This window comes from Platalea leucorodia, assembly GCF_965183815.1.
Source record: "Platalea leucorodia genome assembly, contig: HAP1_HAP1_SCAFFOLD_202, whole genome shotgun sequence".
Classification (NCBI taxonomy): Eukaryota; Metazoa; Chordata; class Aves; order Pelecaniformes; family Threskiornithidae; genus Platalea; species Platalea leucorodia.
The window spans coordinates 65,344-79,219 of record NW_028121357.1 but is presented as its reverse complement, the minus strand read 5'-3'; the positions used below and the strand labels follow the sequence as shown (position 1 = coordinate 79,219).

At 59.6% G+C, this 13,876-nt stretch overlaps 2 protein-coding genes across 2 annotated transcripts; both read right to left on the bottom strand.

Annotated features, from left to right (window-relative positions):
* Positions 1-1,790: 1,790 nt before the first annotated feature.
* On the bottom strand, positions 1,791-3,348 carry LOC309603782 (inositol 1,4,5-trisphosphate receptor-interacting protein-like 1; the record flags this gene model as incomplete). The annotated part of the gene is given in 2 exon segments (XM_082338690.1): positions 1,791-3,041; positions 3,043-3,348. Coding segments are annotated over 2 exon segments (1,557 nt in total).
* Positions 3,349-5,688: 2,340 nt separating this feature from the next.
* Positions 5,689-7,242, bottom strand: LOC309603806 (inositol 1,4,5-trisphosphate receptor-interacting protein-like 1; the record flags this gene model as incomplete). Its single annotated transcript, XM_082338712.1, has 1 exon — positions 5,689-7,242. One exon carries the CDS (start codon positions 7,240-7,242, stop codon positions 5,689-5,691), a length of 1,554 nt encoding a protein of 517 aa, XP_082194838.1.
* Positions 7,243-13,876: the final 6,634 nt, after the last annotated feature.

Sequence of the window (13,876 nt, the reverse complement as noted above, 5' to 3'; positions counted from 1 at the left end):
AAACCCTTACCAAAGATCACATCGGGTGACGTGACCCGTGGATGCTTTGCTCCTTGAAATGCAATCCCGTGAGATGGGATCAGCTCCCTTGATGCTGACCTCCGTGCTCGTGGACATGGGTGTGCTCTTGGTGCCTTCGTCACACCGATAGGTGGGTGGTGGCGTATACCCTGGCGGCGGGACGGGGCCTGTCCATGGCAGGATCTCTGTTCCTGCTGTGCCACTGCGAGAGGACATTGCTTCCAAAGAGACATTTCCCAAGGGTGGAGATTTCCCAGGGGGCAACGCCCGCTGCCGATAGAGCACCGTCTTCTCCGTGCCTAGCATCTTCAGTTCTGCGCTACCAGCTCCCTGGGGAGTGTCTGGGACGGGCAGATTCTCCGCCTGGACCCCAGTGAGTACACGGAGGCGCATCAGCGGTGCGTCTCGCTTGCTCCCTGCCCAGCCGGAGCTGCCTGGGAGTTTCTCGGTCCATGTCAAATGGCCGCCATGGCCTTTAGAGTGAAAAAGGAGAGCAGGGCAAAAATCTTCTGCCACACAGCTGCCGTCAGGCCACTGCTTCTTATAAACGGGCCATGTACTGCACAAGTGCATGCTTTGAACTGGAGACATCTCAAAAGCTTTCTTTAACCTTGCTGCCCGTGCTAAGTCTCCCTCCTTAAAGTGGTGGGAACCTGAGCTCGCAGGTCATGAGAGGGTGCGGCGAATGAGTCTCGTGCTCGTACGGGAGCCAGAGCAGCCAGAGCCCTGCTCTGCAGCCGTGTCACTTGTCCGCTGTGCAAAGGGCTCCCCACTCCGACAGCGGGATACCCGCCTCACTGGGGTTGCCCAAGGGCAACGCTGTCAGGCTCCCAGGGCTTGCTTTGCATATGGCTCCCAAGGAAGCCGCTTCGGCCTCCCTACGGCACACAGACAATGTGCACAGCTGTGGAGGGTGACAAATTATGCCGCTTGCCCCAGCGCAGGAGCACGGACAAGTAGGAGAGCCTCAGCTACAGAATCAGTGAAACCAGAGCCCACCGCATCAGCTCTTCTGCAAAATGCTCCCTGAGTCTGTAGAGCCGAGCAGTCAGCGCACTATGCCTGTGTTCCCCGACAAAGTGATGCACAGGCGCTCACAGACGCAGCACTTGTTCAACAGGCCATTTAGTGGCAACTTCGCACAGGGTAAAGCTCCCAGAAGGAATGGACTCCGTCGAAGAGGCGAGGGCGGTCGCTGTCCAGGTGGTAACGGGAGTCTTTGTCACAAGCCTCCTTGCAACGGCCTCTTCAGCTGCATCAGGTCTGACTGCCCAGAGCGTGCTTTAGCTGTGGAGGAAAGGTGTGGCAGCGATTCCCAGTGCCGACTGAGCAGTGTCTTCTCTGTATCCTGTGTGCTCAGTTCTGTGGCACCAGCTCCCCGGGGAGCGTCTAGGCTGGGTAGGTTCTCCACCCGGACCCCAGTGAACACACAGAGGCACATCAGCGGTGCCTCTTGCTTGGTCCCTGCCCAGCCGGAGCCGCCAGCAAGAATTTCTGGGCCCATGTGAAATGCCATCCTGGCCGCAGCCAGTGCGAGGGGAAAGCAGGGCGAAACTAGTCGTTGTCGCCACTGTAGCTGTCAGCGGCTGCTGTGCTGGGGACAGCATCGAGGGGAGACCACTGCCGCTCTTGGCAGAGGGCTGCTGCGCAGGGTTTGCCCTTTCCTCTCTGTGTTCCGCGTTCTGGCCTTGTTTTCCCTGCGGTATGAGGTCCTTGTCCGTCGTCAGCTGTCAGGCCCTGAAACACAGCTCTGTGCGTGAAGACCTCTTTCAGCAGCCGTAGATCAGCAGTCTTGTGAGCCGATCTTGCAGCTCATCGAACTCGCGCAGTGCCTCGGCGTAGGTGGCTGGATCCTGCGCCAGGCTCTGGAAGAGGTTGAGTGGCTCAGCTGCTTGGAAGGCTGGGGGCAAGACGATCTCCTCAGGCACCCTCTCGTTGCCAAAGAAGAAGTGGTCGAGGCGTTTCTCCTCCAGGCAGCAGCGCAGGTACTGCATGATATCCTGCAGCCGCAGCAGGAAATCCCTCCTGCGCCAGCCTGACAGGGGTAGGGTGGTCAGGAGGTGCATCATAACTGTCTTCAAGGTATAGGTGGAAAAGCTTGTGCCCACCAGGATGCGGGCACAGAGCTGCAGGCATTTGAGGTGGAAGCTGTCACGTGGGGCGTGCCTGGCCATATGCCTGAAGAACTTCACCTCTGCCACAGCGTAGCTCTCCGACCACATCGTGCTTGGGGTGGAGACGGCCTCTGTAGTCTGGCTGCTCAGGAAGATGCCCGAGTCGCCTTGCTGCACCCCGAGTATCATCTCAATTAAGAGACTTCTTTTGCCGTCTTTTGTCACCTGGAATTTGCAGGAGCGGCTGGAGGGCAGCACCCTTAGACGGTGGTTGGACGACTCGGGCAAAACCACCCAGGCGGCTTTCACCAGCTGCTGGAAGCAGCGGGCAGTTTTCTCCGCATCTAGGTAGGAGCCGGTGCAGAGGGTGCGTAGGAGACTGGGGTCCTGATTCCTCCTCAGGTCCTCTTTGGGGTGGTGGAGGAAGCACAGCGTGTTCTCCGCCAGCTGCTCCCTTGTGCAGGTGCACACCAGCTCCACGTGGATGCAGAAGTTCCTCGCTGGCATCTCCCCTGCCGTGCCCAGCTCCAGGTGGAAGGTGTGCCCACGGGGAGGCCGCAGGGGCACGAGCAGACGGTAGATGATGCCTTTCTCATCGGGACTCCAGCCTTCGAAGGCGCTGCCCACCCCGATGGCTGGTTGCAGCACTGGGAAGAAACTATTTGACAAGAGCACTTGGAGGACACGGAGGAGGTCGCCCACCAAGTCCTTCACCACCTGGCACTCTGTGGCCAGGTTCTGAACTGGCCACTGTATGTGCTCCTCAAAAAACCTTCCCAGGTAATCTGCATCATCGTCGTCGTCTTCCTCCTCCACCTCTACCTGCTCCCTGTCGCTGCTGGAGCTCTCCTCGTCGCTGCTGCTGGCTGGCTGGCTGGCTGACGGCTCCTCTTCCTCCACCGCCAGACCGCCAGCAGAGCCCCAAGAGCAGGACCAGGACTCCAGCAATGGCCCAGAACTGCCACTGCTGCAAGGCAGCAAAGAGCAGGGCTCCCCAGGAAAAGCCGCTCTGCTCCTGGGCCATCGGCTCCTGCCTCCTCTGCTCCTGGCTCCTCTGCTCCAGCTCCTGCAGCAGCCGAGCCATCTCCTGGCTCAGCTGCTCCGCACGCTGCTGCATGCGCTCGCGCGTGGCCTCATCCAGCTCATCACCGACCATGAGCAGGTTCAGAAAGATGCTTTGCACAAGCCAGAGGAGGAATTTTGTGGCAGCCATGGCCTGCAGGAGGAGGGAGAGAAGGGGTTCAGTGGGGCTGCAAGGGAGGGAGCTGGCGGTGGGGGGAGCAGGGATGGGAGCTGCAGGGAGCTGGCGGCACGTAGGAGAGGGTGCGAGGCAGCTGGGAGGCAGTAAGGCCTGCGCCCAGCCCCGGCGGCGGTAGAGACTCCGTGCCCTGCCCAAGGCGCTCGCGTGAGCGGCTGGGCCCTCGATGCAGGGTGACAACCCACCGTGCCGGGGCCCGTGTTTCTGCCCCGGCCCTCGTCCAGCCCAGCCTCCGCCTGCGCGGGCACTCACCGCTGGCCCAGGCCGTACTGGGGCAGCGCTGCCTGCTGGCGCCCCTGATAACCGCCCCCATTGTGACTCGTCACAGGCGCCAGAGCGCATCACAGGCACGCCCACCGGCCAGCCCCGCCCTTCGGCCCCACCCCGGCTCAGCGACTCACAGCAGCCCCAGGCAGCTAAGGCCCCCCACACCCACAAAGTACAGACCCACCCGCGCGGACAGGGCTCCCAGGGCCTCCCTTTCCAAAGCAGGCAGAGGCCCCCCAAACCCTTACCAAAGATCACATCGGGTGACGTGACCCGTGGATGCTTTGCTCCTTGAAATGCAATCCCGTGAGATGGGATCAGCTCCCTTGATGCTGACCTCCGTGCTCGTGGACATGGGTGTGCTCTTGGTGCCTTCGTCACACCGATAGGTGGGTGGTGGCGTATACCCTGGCGGCGGGACGGGGCCTGTCCATGGCAGGATCTCTGTTCCTGCTGTGCCACTGCGAGAGGACATTGCTTCCAAAGAGACATTTCCCAAGGGTGGAGATTTCCCAGGGGGCAACGCCCGCTGCCGATAGAGCACCGTCTTCTCCGTGCCTAGCGTCTTCAGTTCTGCGCTACCAGCTCCCTGGGGAGTGTCTGGGACGGGCAGATTCTCCGCCTGGACCCCAGTGAGTACACGGAGGCGCATCAGCGGTGCGTCTCGCTTGCTCCCTGCCCAGCCGGAGCTGCCTGGGAGTTTCTCGGTCCATGTCAAATGGCCGCCATGGCCTTTAGAGTGAAAAAGGAGAGCAGGGCAAAAATCTTCTGCCACACAGCTGCCGTCAGGCCACTGCTTCTTATAAACGGGCCATGTACTGCACAAGTGCATGCTTTGAACTGGAGACATCTCAAAAGCTTTCTTTAACCTTGCTGCCCGTGCTAAGTCTCCCTCCTTAAAGTGGTGGGAACCTGAGCTCGCAGGTCATGAGAGGGTGCGGCGAATGAGTCTCGTGCTCGTACGGGAGCCAGAGCAGCCAGAGCCCTGCTCTGCAGCCGTGTCACTTGTCCGCTGTGCAAAGGGCTCCCCACTCCGACAGCGGGATACCCGCCTCACTGGGGTCGCCCAAGGGCAACGCTGTCAGGCTCCCAGGGCTTGCTTTGCATATGGCTCCCAAGGAAGCCGCTTCGGCCCCCCTACGGCACACAGACAATGTGCACAGCTGTGGAGGGTGACAAATTATGCCGCTTGCCCCAGCGCAGGAGCACGGACAAGTAGGAGAGCCTCAGCTACAGAATCAGTGAAACCAGAGCCCACCGCATCAGCTCTTCTGCAAAATGCTCCCTGAGTCTGTAGAGCCGAGCAGTCAGCGCACTATGCCTGTGTTCCCCGACAAAGTGATGCACAGGCGCTCACAGACGCAGCACTTGTTCAACAGGCCATTTAGTGGCAACTTCGCACAGGGTAAAGCTCCCAGAAGGAACGGACTCCGTCGAAGAGGCGAGGGCGGTCGCTGTCCAGGTGGTAACGGGAGTCTTTGTCACAAGCCTCCTTGCAACGGCCTCTTCAGCTGCATCAGGTCTGACTGCCCAGAGCGTGCTTTAGCTGTGGAGGAAAGGTGTGGCAGCGATTCCCAGTGCCGACTGAGCAGTGTCTTCTCTGTATCCTGTGTGCTCAGTTCTGTGGCACCAGCTCCCCGGGGAGCGTCTAGGCTGGGTAGGTTCTCCACCCGGACCCCAGTGAACACACAGAGGCACATCAGCGGTGCCTCTTGCTTGGTCCCTGCCCAGCCGGAGCCGCCAGCAAGAATTTCTGGGCCCATGTGAAATGCCATCCTGGCCGCAGCCAGTGCGAGGGGAAAGCAGGGCGAAACTAGTCGTTGTCGCCACTGTAGCTGTCAGCGGCTGCTGTGCTGGGGACAGCATCGAGGGGAGACCACTGCCGCTCTTGGCAGAGGGCTGCTGCGCAGGGTTTGCCCTTTCCTCTCTGTGTTCCGCGTTCTGGCCTTGTTTTCCCTGCGGTATGAGGTCCTTGTCCGTCGTCAGCTGTCAGGCCCTGAAACACAGCTCTGTGCGTGAAGACCTCCTTCAGCAGCCGTAGATCAGCAGTCTTGTGAGCCGATCTTGCAGCTCATCGAACTCGCGCAGTGCCTCGGCGTAGGTGGCTGGATCCTGCGCCAGGCTCTGGAAGAGGTTGAGTGGCTCAGCTGCTTGGAAGGCTGGGGGCAAGACGATCTCCTCAGGCACCCTCTCGTTGCCAAAGAAGAAGTGGTCGAGGCGTTTCTCCTCCAGGCAGCAGCGCAGGTACTGCATGATATCCTGCAGCCGCAGCAGGAAATCCCTCCTGCGCCAGCCTGACAGGGGTAGGGTGGTCAGGAGGTGCATCATAACTGTCTTCAAGGTATAGGTGGAAAAGCTTGTGCCCACCAGGATGCGGGCACAGAGCTGCAGGCATTTGAGGTGGAAGCTGTCACGTGGGGCATGCCTGGCCATATGCCTGAAGAACTTCACCTCTGCCACAGCGTAGCTCTCCGACCACATCGTGCTTGGGGTGGAGACGGCCTCTGTAGTCTGGCTGCTCAGGAAGATGCCCGAGTCGCCCTGCTGCACCCCGAGTATCATCTCAATTAAGAGACTTCTTTTGCCGTCTTTTGTCACCTGGAATTTGCAGGAGCGGCTGGAGGGCAGCACCCTTAGACGGTGGTTGGACGACTCGGGCAAAACCACCCAGGCGGCTTTCACCAGCTGCTGGAAGCAGCGGGCAGTTTTCTCCGCATCTAGGTAGGAGCCGGTGCAGAGGGTGCGTAGGAGACTGGGGTCCTGATTCCTCCTCAGGTCCTCTTTGGGGTGGTGGAGGAAGCACAGCGTGTTCTCCGCCAGCTGCTCCCTTGTGCAGGTGCACACCAGCTCCACGTGGATGCAGAAGTTCCTCGCTGGCATCTCCCCTGCCGTGCCCAGCTCCAGGTGGAAGGTGTGCCCACGGGGAGGCCGCAGGGGCACGAGCAGACGGTAGATGATGCCTTTCTCATCGGGACTCCAGCCTTCGAAGGCGCTGCCCACCCCGATGGCTGGTTGCAGCACTGGGAAGAAACTATTTGACAAGAGCACTTGGAGGACACGGAGGAGGTCGCCCACCAAGTCCTTCACCACCTGGCACTCTGTGGCCAGGTTCTGAACTGGCCACTGTATGTGCTCCTCAAAAAACCTTCCCAGGTAATCTGCATCATCGTCGTCGTCTTCCTCCTCCACCTCTACCTGCTCCCTGTCGCTGCTGGAGCTCTCCTCGTCGCTGCTGCTGGCTGGCTGGCTGACGGCTCCTCTTCCTCCACCGCCAGACCGCCAGCAGAGCCCCAAGAGCAGGACCAGGACTCCAGCAATGGCCCAGAACTGCCACTGCTGCAAGGCAGCAAAGAGCAGGGCTCCCCAGGAAAAGCCGCTCTGCTCCTGGGCCATCGGCTCCTGCCTCCTCTGCTCCTGGCTCCTCTGCTCCAGCTCCTGCAGCAGCCGAGCCATCTCCTGGCTCAGCTGCTCCGCACGCTGCTGCATGCGCTCGCGCGTGGCCTCATCCAGCTCATCACCGACCATCAGCAGGTTCAGAAAGATGCTTTGCACAAGCCAGAGGAGGAATTTTGTGGCAGCCATGGCCTGCAGGAGGAGGGAGAGAAGGGGTTCAGTGGGGCTGCAAGGGAGGGAGCTGGCGGTGGGGGGAGCAGGGATGGGAGCTGCAGGGGGCTGGCGGCACGTAGGAGAGGGTGCGAGGCAGCTGGGAGGCAGCAAGGCCTGCGCCCAGCCCCGGCGGCGGTAGAGACTCCGTGCCCTGCCCAAGGCGCTCGCATGAGCGGCTGGGCCCTCGATGCAGGGTGACAACCCACCGTGCCGGGGCCCGTGTTTCTGCCCCGGCCCTCGTCCAGCCCAGCCTCCGCCTGCGCGGGCACTCACCGCTGGCCCAGGCCGTACTGGGGCAGCGCTGCCTGCTGGCGCCCCTGATAACCGCCCCCATTGTGACTCGTCACAGGCGCCAGAGCGCATCACAGGCACGCCCACCGGCCAGCCCCGCCCTTCGGCCCCACCCCGGCTCAGCGACTCACAGCAGCCCCAGGCAGCTAAGGCCCCCCACACCCACAAAGTACAGACCCACCCGCGCGGACAGGGCTCCCAGGGCCTCCCTTTCCAAAGCAGGCAGAGGCCCCCCAAACCCTTACCAAAGATCACATCGGGTGACGTGACCCGTGGATGCTTTGCTCCTTGAAATGCAATCCCGTGAGATGGGATCAGCTCCCTTGATGCTGACCTCCGTGCTCGTGGACATGGGTGTGCTCTTGGTGCCTTCGTCACACCGATAGGTGGGTGGTGGCGTATACCCTGGCGGCGGGACGGGGCCTGTCCATGGCAGGATCTCTGTTCCTGCTGTGCCACTGCGAGAGGACATTGCTTCCAAAGAGACATTTCCCAAGGGTGGAGATTTCCCAGGGGGCAACGCCCGCTGCCGATAGAGCACCGTCTTCTCCGTGCCTAGCATCTTCAGTTCTGCGCTACCAGCTCCCTGGGGAGTGTCTGGGACGGGCAGATTCTCCGCCTGGACCCCAGTGAGTACACGGAGGCGCATCAGCGGTGCGTCTCGCTTGCTCCCTGCCCAGCCGGAGCTGCCTGGGAGTTTTTCGGTCCATGTCAAATGGCCACCATGGCCTTTAGAGTGAAAAAGGAGAGCAGGGCAAAAATCTTCTGCCACACAGCTGCCGTCAGGCCACTGCTTCTTATAAACGGGCCATGTACTGCACAAGTGCATGCTTTGAACTGGAGACATCTCAAAAGCTTTCTTTAACCTTGCTGCCCGTGCTAAGTCTCCCTCCTTAAAGTGGTGGGAACCTGAGCTCGCAGGTCATGAGAGGGTGCGGCGAATGAGTCTCGTGCTCGTACGGGAGCCAGAGCAGCCAGAGCCCTGCTCTGCAGCCGTGTCACTTGTCCGCTGTGCAAAGGGCTCCCCACTCCGACAGCGGGATACCTGCCTCACTGGGGTCGCCCAAGGGCAACGCTGTCAGGCTCCCAGGGCTTGCTTTGCATATGGCTCCCAAGGAAGCCGCTTCGGCCTCCCTACGGCACACAGACAATGTGCACAGCTGTGGAGGGTGACAAATTATGCCGCTTGCCCCAACGCAGGAGCACGGACAATGTGCACACCAGCTCCACGTGGATGCAGAAGTTCCTCGCTGGCATCTCCCCTGCCGTGCCCAGCTCCAGGTGGAAGGTGTGCCCACGGGTCTCTTTTCCAAAGTGTATGGTCTTTGGGCAGGGATCTGCGGATTTTGGCCGATGGTAAGCTCAATAGGATTCAACGACGTGCCCTGGCGGCCAAAAGGGCCAGCCATCTCCTGGGGTGCATTAGGCACAGTATAGCTTGCCCGTTGAAAGAAGGGATTGACCCACTATACTCACTGCTGGTGCGGCCTCACCTCGAGTACTGTGTGCAGTTTGAGGCACAACAGCGTAGGAAGGATATAAAAATATGAGAATGTGTCCAAAGGAGGGCGAGAAAGATGGTGAAAGGACTAGTGGGCATGTCCTTATGAGGCGCGGCTGAGGACACTGGGTTTGTTCAGCGTAGAGGAGAGGAAACTGAGGGGTGACCTGATTGCTGTCTACCGCTTCCTCAGGACGGGCAGCAGAGAGGGAGGTGCTGATCTCTTCTCTCTGATGTCCGGCGCTAGGATGCAAAGGAATGGCTTAAAGCTGCATCAGGGGAAGTTCAGATTGGATATTAGGAAAAAGTTGTTCACTGAGAGGGTGGTCAAGCAGTGCAACAAGCTCCCCCCAGGAAACGGTCATGGCCCCAAGCCTGTTGGTCTTCAAGAAGCAATTGGACAATGCTCTTAGGTATACGAGAGAGAGTTGTGGTGAATGGAGTTAAACCTAGTGGGCTGCTGGTCACAAGTGGTGTTCCCCAGGGCTCAGTATTCGGGCCAGTTCTGTTTCATATCTTTCTCCATGATCTGGACGAGGGAATCAAGTGCCCCCTCAGTAAATTTGTGAGACGACACCAAGTTGGGCGAGTGTTGATCTGCTGGAGGGTAGGAAGGCTCTGCAGAAGGACCTGGACAGTCTGGATCGATGGGCCGAGGCAAGCTGTATGAGGTTCAACAAGGCTCAGTGCTGGGTCCTGCACTTGGGTCACAACAACCCTGTGCAAGGCTACAGGCTTTGGGAAGAGTGGCTGGAGAGCTGCCTGGCGGAAAAGGCCGTGGGGGTGCTGGTCGACAGGTGGCACTGTGCCCAGGTGGCCAAGAAGGCCAAGAGCATCCTGGCTTGTATCAGAAATACAGTGGCCAGCAGGACTAGGGCAGCGATCGTGCCCCGGTACTCGACACTGGTGAGGCCGCACCTCAAATACTGTGTTCAGGTTTGGGCCCCTCACTACAACAAGGACGTTGAGGTGCTGGAGCGCGTCCAAAGAAGGGCAACGAAGCTGGTGAAGGGTGTACCGGTGTTATGAAGAGCGGCTGAGGGAGCTGGGGTTGTTTAGCCTGGAGAAGAGGAGGCTGAGGGGAGACCTTATCGCTCTCTACAGCTACCTGAAAGGAGGTTGTAGCGAGGTGGGGGTCGGTCTCTTTTCCCAGGTAGCAAGCGATAGGAGGAGAGGAAATGGCCTCAAGTTGCGCCAGGGGAGGTTTAGATTGGATATTAGGAAAAATTTCTTCCCCAAAAGGGTTGTCAAGTGTTGGAAGAGGCTGCCCAGGGAAGTGGTTGAGGCACCATGCCTGGAGGTATCTATGAGATGTGTAGGCGTGGCGCCTAGGGCCGTGTTTAGTGGTGGGCTTGGCAGTGTTAGGTTAACGGTTGGACTCACTGATCTTAGAGGTCTTTTCCAACGTCTATGATTCTGTGATTCTATGATTTAACTTCAAGGTTGGCCAGTGTGGAGCCAGGGGTTGGATTCGATGATCCTCGTGGGTCGCTTCCAACTCAGGATATGCTGTGATGATGAGATTGCCACTGGCAGGCAGATGATGATAAATCCAAAGTAAAGCACCACGCAAGCTCCTGTGAAGAAAATTAACTCTAGCTCAGCTTTAGCCAGTGCACCAGGACAGCTGCGAGTCGCTGAGCCGGGGTGGGGCCAAAGGGCAGGGTTGCACGGCGCACGTGCCTGTGATGCGCTCTGGCGCCTGTGATGAGTCACAATGGGGGCAGTTATCAGGGGCGCCAGCAGGCAGCGCTGCCCCAGTACGGCCTGGGCCAGCGGTGAGTGCACACGCCGGGGGAGGCTGGGCTGGACGAGGGCCGGGGCAGAAACGTGGGCCCCTGGCAGGGTGGGAGCGCCTGGGGCAGGGCGCAGGCCTTGCTGCCTCCCAGCTGTCTCCCAGCTGCCTCGCACCCTCTCCTACGTGCCGCCAGCTCCTTGCGGCTCCCATCCCTGCTCCCCCTGCCGCCAGCTCCCTCCCTCGCAGCCCCACTGAACCCCTTCTCTCCCTCCTCCTGCAGGCCATGGCTACCATAATATCCCTCATCCGCTTTGTGCTAAGCATCATCCAGCTCCCGCAGATGGTCGGTGATGAGCTGGATGAGGCCACGCGCGAGCACATGCAGCAGCGTGCCGAGCAGCTGAGCCAGGAGATGGCTCGGCTGCTGCAGGAGCTGGAGCAGAAGAGCCAGGAGCAGAGGATTCAGGAGCAGAGCGGCTTTTCCTGGGGAGCCCTGCTCTTTGCTGCCTTGCAGCAGTGGCAGTTCTGGGCCATTGCTGGAGTCCTGGTCCTGCTCTTGGGGCTCTGCTGGCGGCTCAGGAAAAGGGGCCGTCAGCCAGCCAGCAGCAGCAAGGAGGGCAGTTCCGGAAAAAAGGTGGCTAAGGAGGAGCAAGAAGAAAAAGCCAGTGTTGCACTGGCTGTGGGCAGAATTTCCGCCAAGCGCCTCCTGGACCTGCCGCAATCGTTCACAATGGTGGAGGAGCTGGCGGATGAACTTCTCCGTATCTGCCGAAAACTTTCCAGGAATAGTTTCATGCCGCGGCTGAAGGCAGCCATCAGGGTGAGCGGCGCCTTAGAAGGCTGGAGTTCCTGTGAGGATGATGCTGTCTCCTGCCTGCTTGTGCCTCTGAAGCCCCCCCGTGGACACACCTTCCACCTGGAGCTGGGCACTGCGGAGGAGATGCCGGCAAGGAACTGCAGCCTCCGCGTGGAGCTGAAGTGCGTCTGCACGAGGGAGCGGCTGGTGGGGGACATGCTGTGCTTCCTCCACCACCCCAAGGAGGAGCTGAGGAGAAATCAGGGTCCCAGCCTCCTAGGCACCCTCTGCACCGGCCCCTACCTGGACATGGAGAAAACCACCCGCTGGTTCCAGATATTGATAAAAGCGGCCTGGGTGCTTTTGCCTCAGTCGAGACACTGCCGTCTAACAGTGCTGCCCTCCAGGCGCTCCTGCAAGCTCCGGCTGACAAGCGCTTCCGATAGTACCCTCTTGATTGAGATGGTATTTGGTGTGCAGCAAGAGGACTCAGACACCTTCCTGAGCATCGAGTAGGCAGAGGCCAGCGTTAGCAGCAGCAGGACGTGGCCAGAGAGCTGTGCTGTGGCAGAGGTGCGGTTCTTCAGGCACAGGGCCCGGCCTGAAGACGCTCCCCGGGGAGCTGGTGCCGCAGAACTGAACATGCCGCCCATGGGGAACACGCTGCTCAACCGGCAGTGGGAATTGCTGCCGCACCTTTCCTCCACAGCAAAAGCACGCTCTGGGGAGTGAGACCGCATGCAGCTGAAGGGGCCAGTACAAGGAGCCCGGCAACAGAGACTCCCGTCGCTACCTGGACAGCGACTGCCTGCCCTCTTCGAGAGAGTCCAGTCCCTCTGGCAGCTTCACCCTGTGCAGAGATGTCAATAAATCCCTCGGTTAACACACAAACACTGCGTCTGGGAGCGCCTGTGCATCGCTTTGTTGGGGAAGGCAGGCAGAGGGTGCTGACGGCTCAGCTGCCACAGAGTCGGGGGGCATTTTGCAGAAGAGCTGGTGCAGCAGGCTCTGGTTGCAGTGATTTCACTGAGCTTTGGCTTCCCAGGTGTTGTGGGTTAATCCCAGCAGGCAGCTTGACATCACACAGCTGCTCATTCACTTGCCCCCAGTGGGATGGCAGAGAGAATCCGCAGGGTAAAAGTGGGAAAGCTTGTGGGTTGAGAGAGGACAGGTTAGCAGGTAAAGCAAGAGCTACACGCCCAGGCAAAGCAACGTAAAGGATTCATTCACTACTCCCCTGGTCTGCCGACCAGACCTGCCTTTCCGGGAAGGGTTCTGCCTCGCTGGGGCTCAGGGTGAAGGCGCTACCAGGAAACTTCCTAACCTTGTATGGCCCTCAGATTCTTATCAGCTCTTGCTTTGTCATGTGGGTACCCACAAAGTCGCGAAGAGAAGCCCGAGGGCGGTCAAAAGAGACTTCAAGGCCTCGGGGAGATTGGTAAAGGCATCAGGAGCGCAGGTAGTATTCTCCTCTGTCCTCCCAGTTGTAGGGAATGATGTCGAAAGAAACAGGCAGCCGCAGCGTATCAATACCTGGCTCCAAGGCTAGCGTCACTGGCAGAATTTGGGCTTTTCCAATCATGGGATGGGCTATGCGACACCAGGCCTGCTGGGGTCTGACGAGAGGCAGCGTTCTCAATGGGAGAAAAGTGTTTTTGCTCACCAATTAGCGGGGCTGATGGGAAGGGCTTTAAACTAGGTTTGAAGGGGGCAAGGGATAAAATCGGGCTTACTAGTGGTAAGCTATGGGACGGCATGGCAACGTTTGAGGGACGGCGCGCTAGCGAGAGCTTTCGCTCTGCTCCGCGATGTACTGAGTACGCCGGAGCGCATTTGAAATATTTGTACGCTAATGCACGTGCTGTGAGGAATAGAGAGGAGGAACTAGAGGCCTTGGCTCAGTCCCAGAGCTACGGCGTCGTTGGCATAAGTGAGACCTGTTGGGAAGAGTCCTGTGGCTGGAGTGCTGGCATGGACGGTTATAGGCTGCTGCGGAGAGAGAGGCAGGGCAGGTGAGGCGGAGGGGTAGTGCCGTATGCAAAGGAGGGCTTGGACTGTACAGCGCTTGCAGCTGAGGACGACGTGGTTGAGAGCCTGTGCGTAAAGATTAGGGGAAAAGCCAATAAAGCGGAAGTTCTTGCAGGAGTCTACTATGGATCACCCAGGCAGGATGATGACACTGATGTAGTATTCTATAAGGAATCAAGGGCAATCTCTAGATCAGTCGCCCTGTGTCGTCCTTCTGGGTGACTTCAACTTCCCAGCTGCTAACTGGGACTGTCAT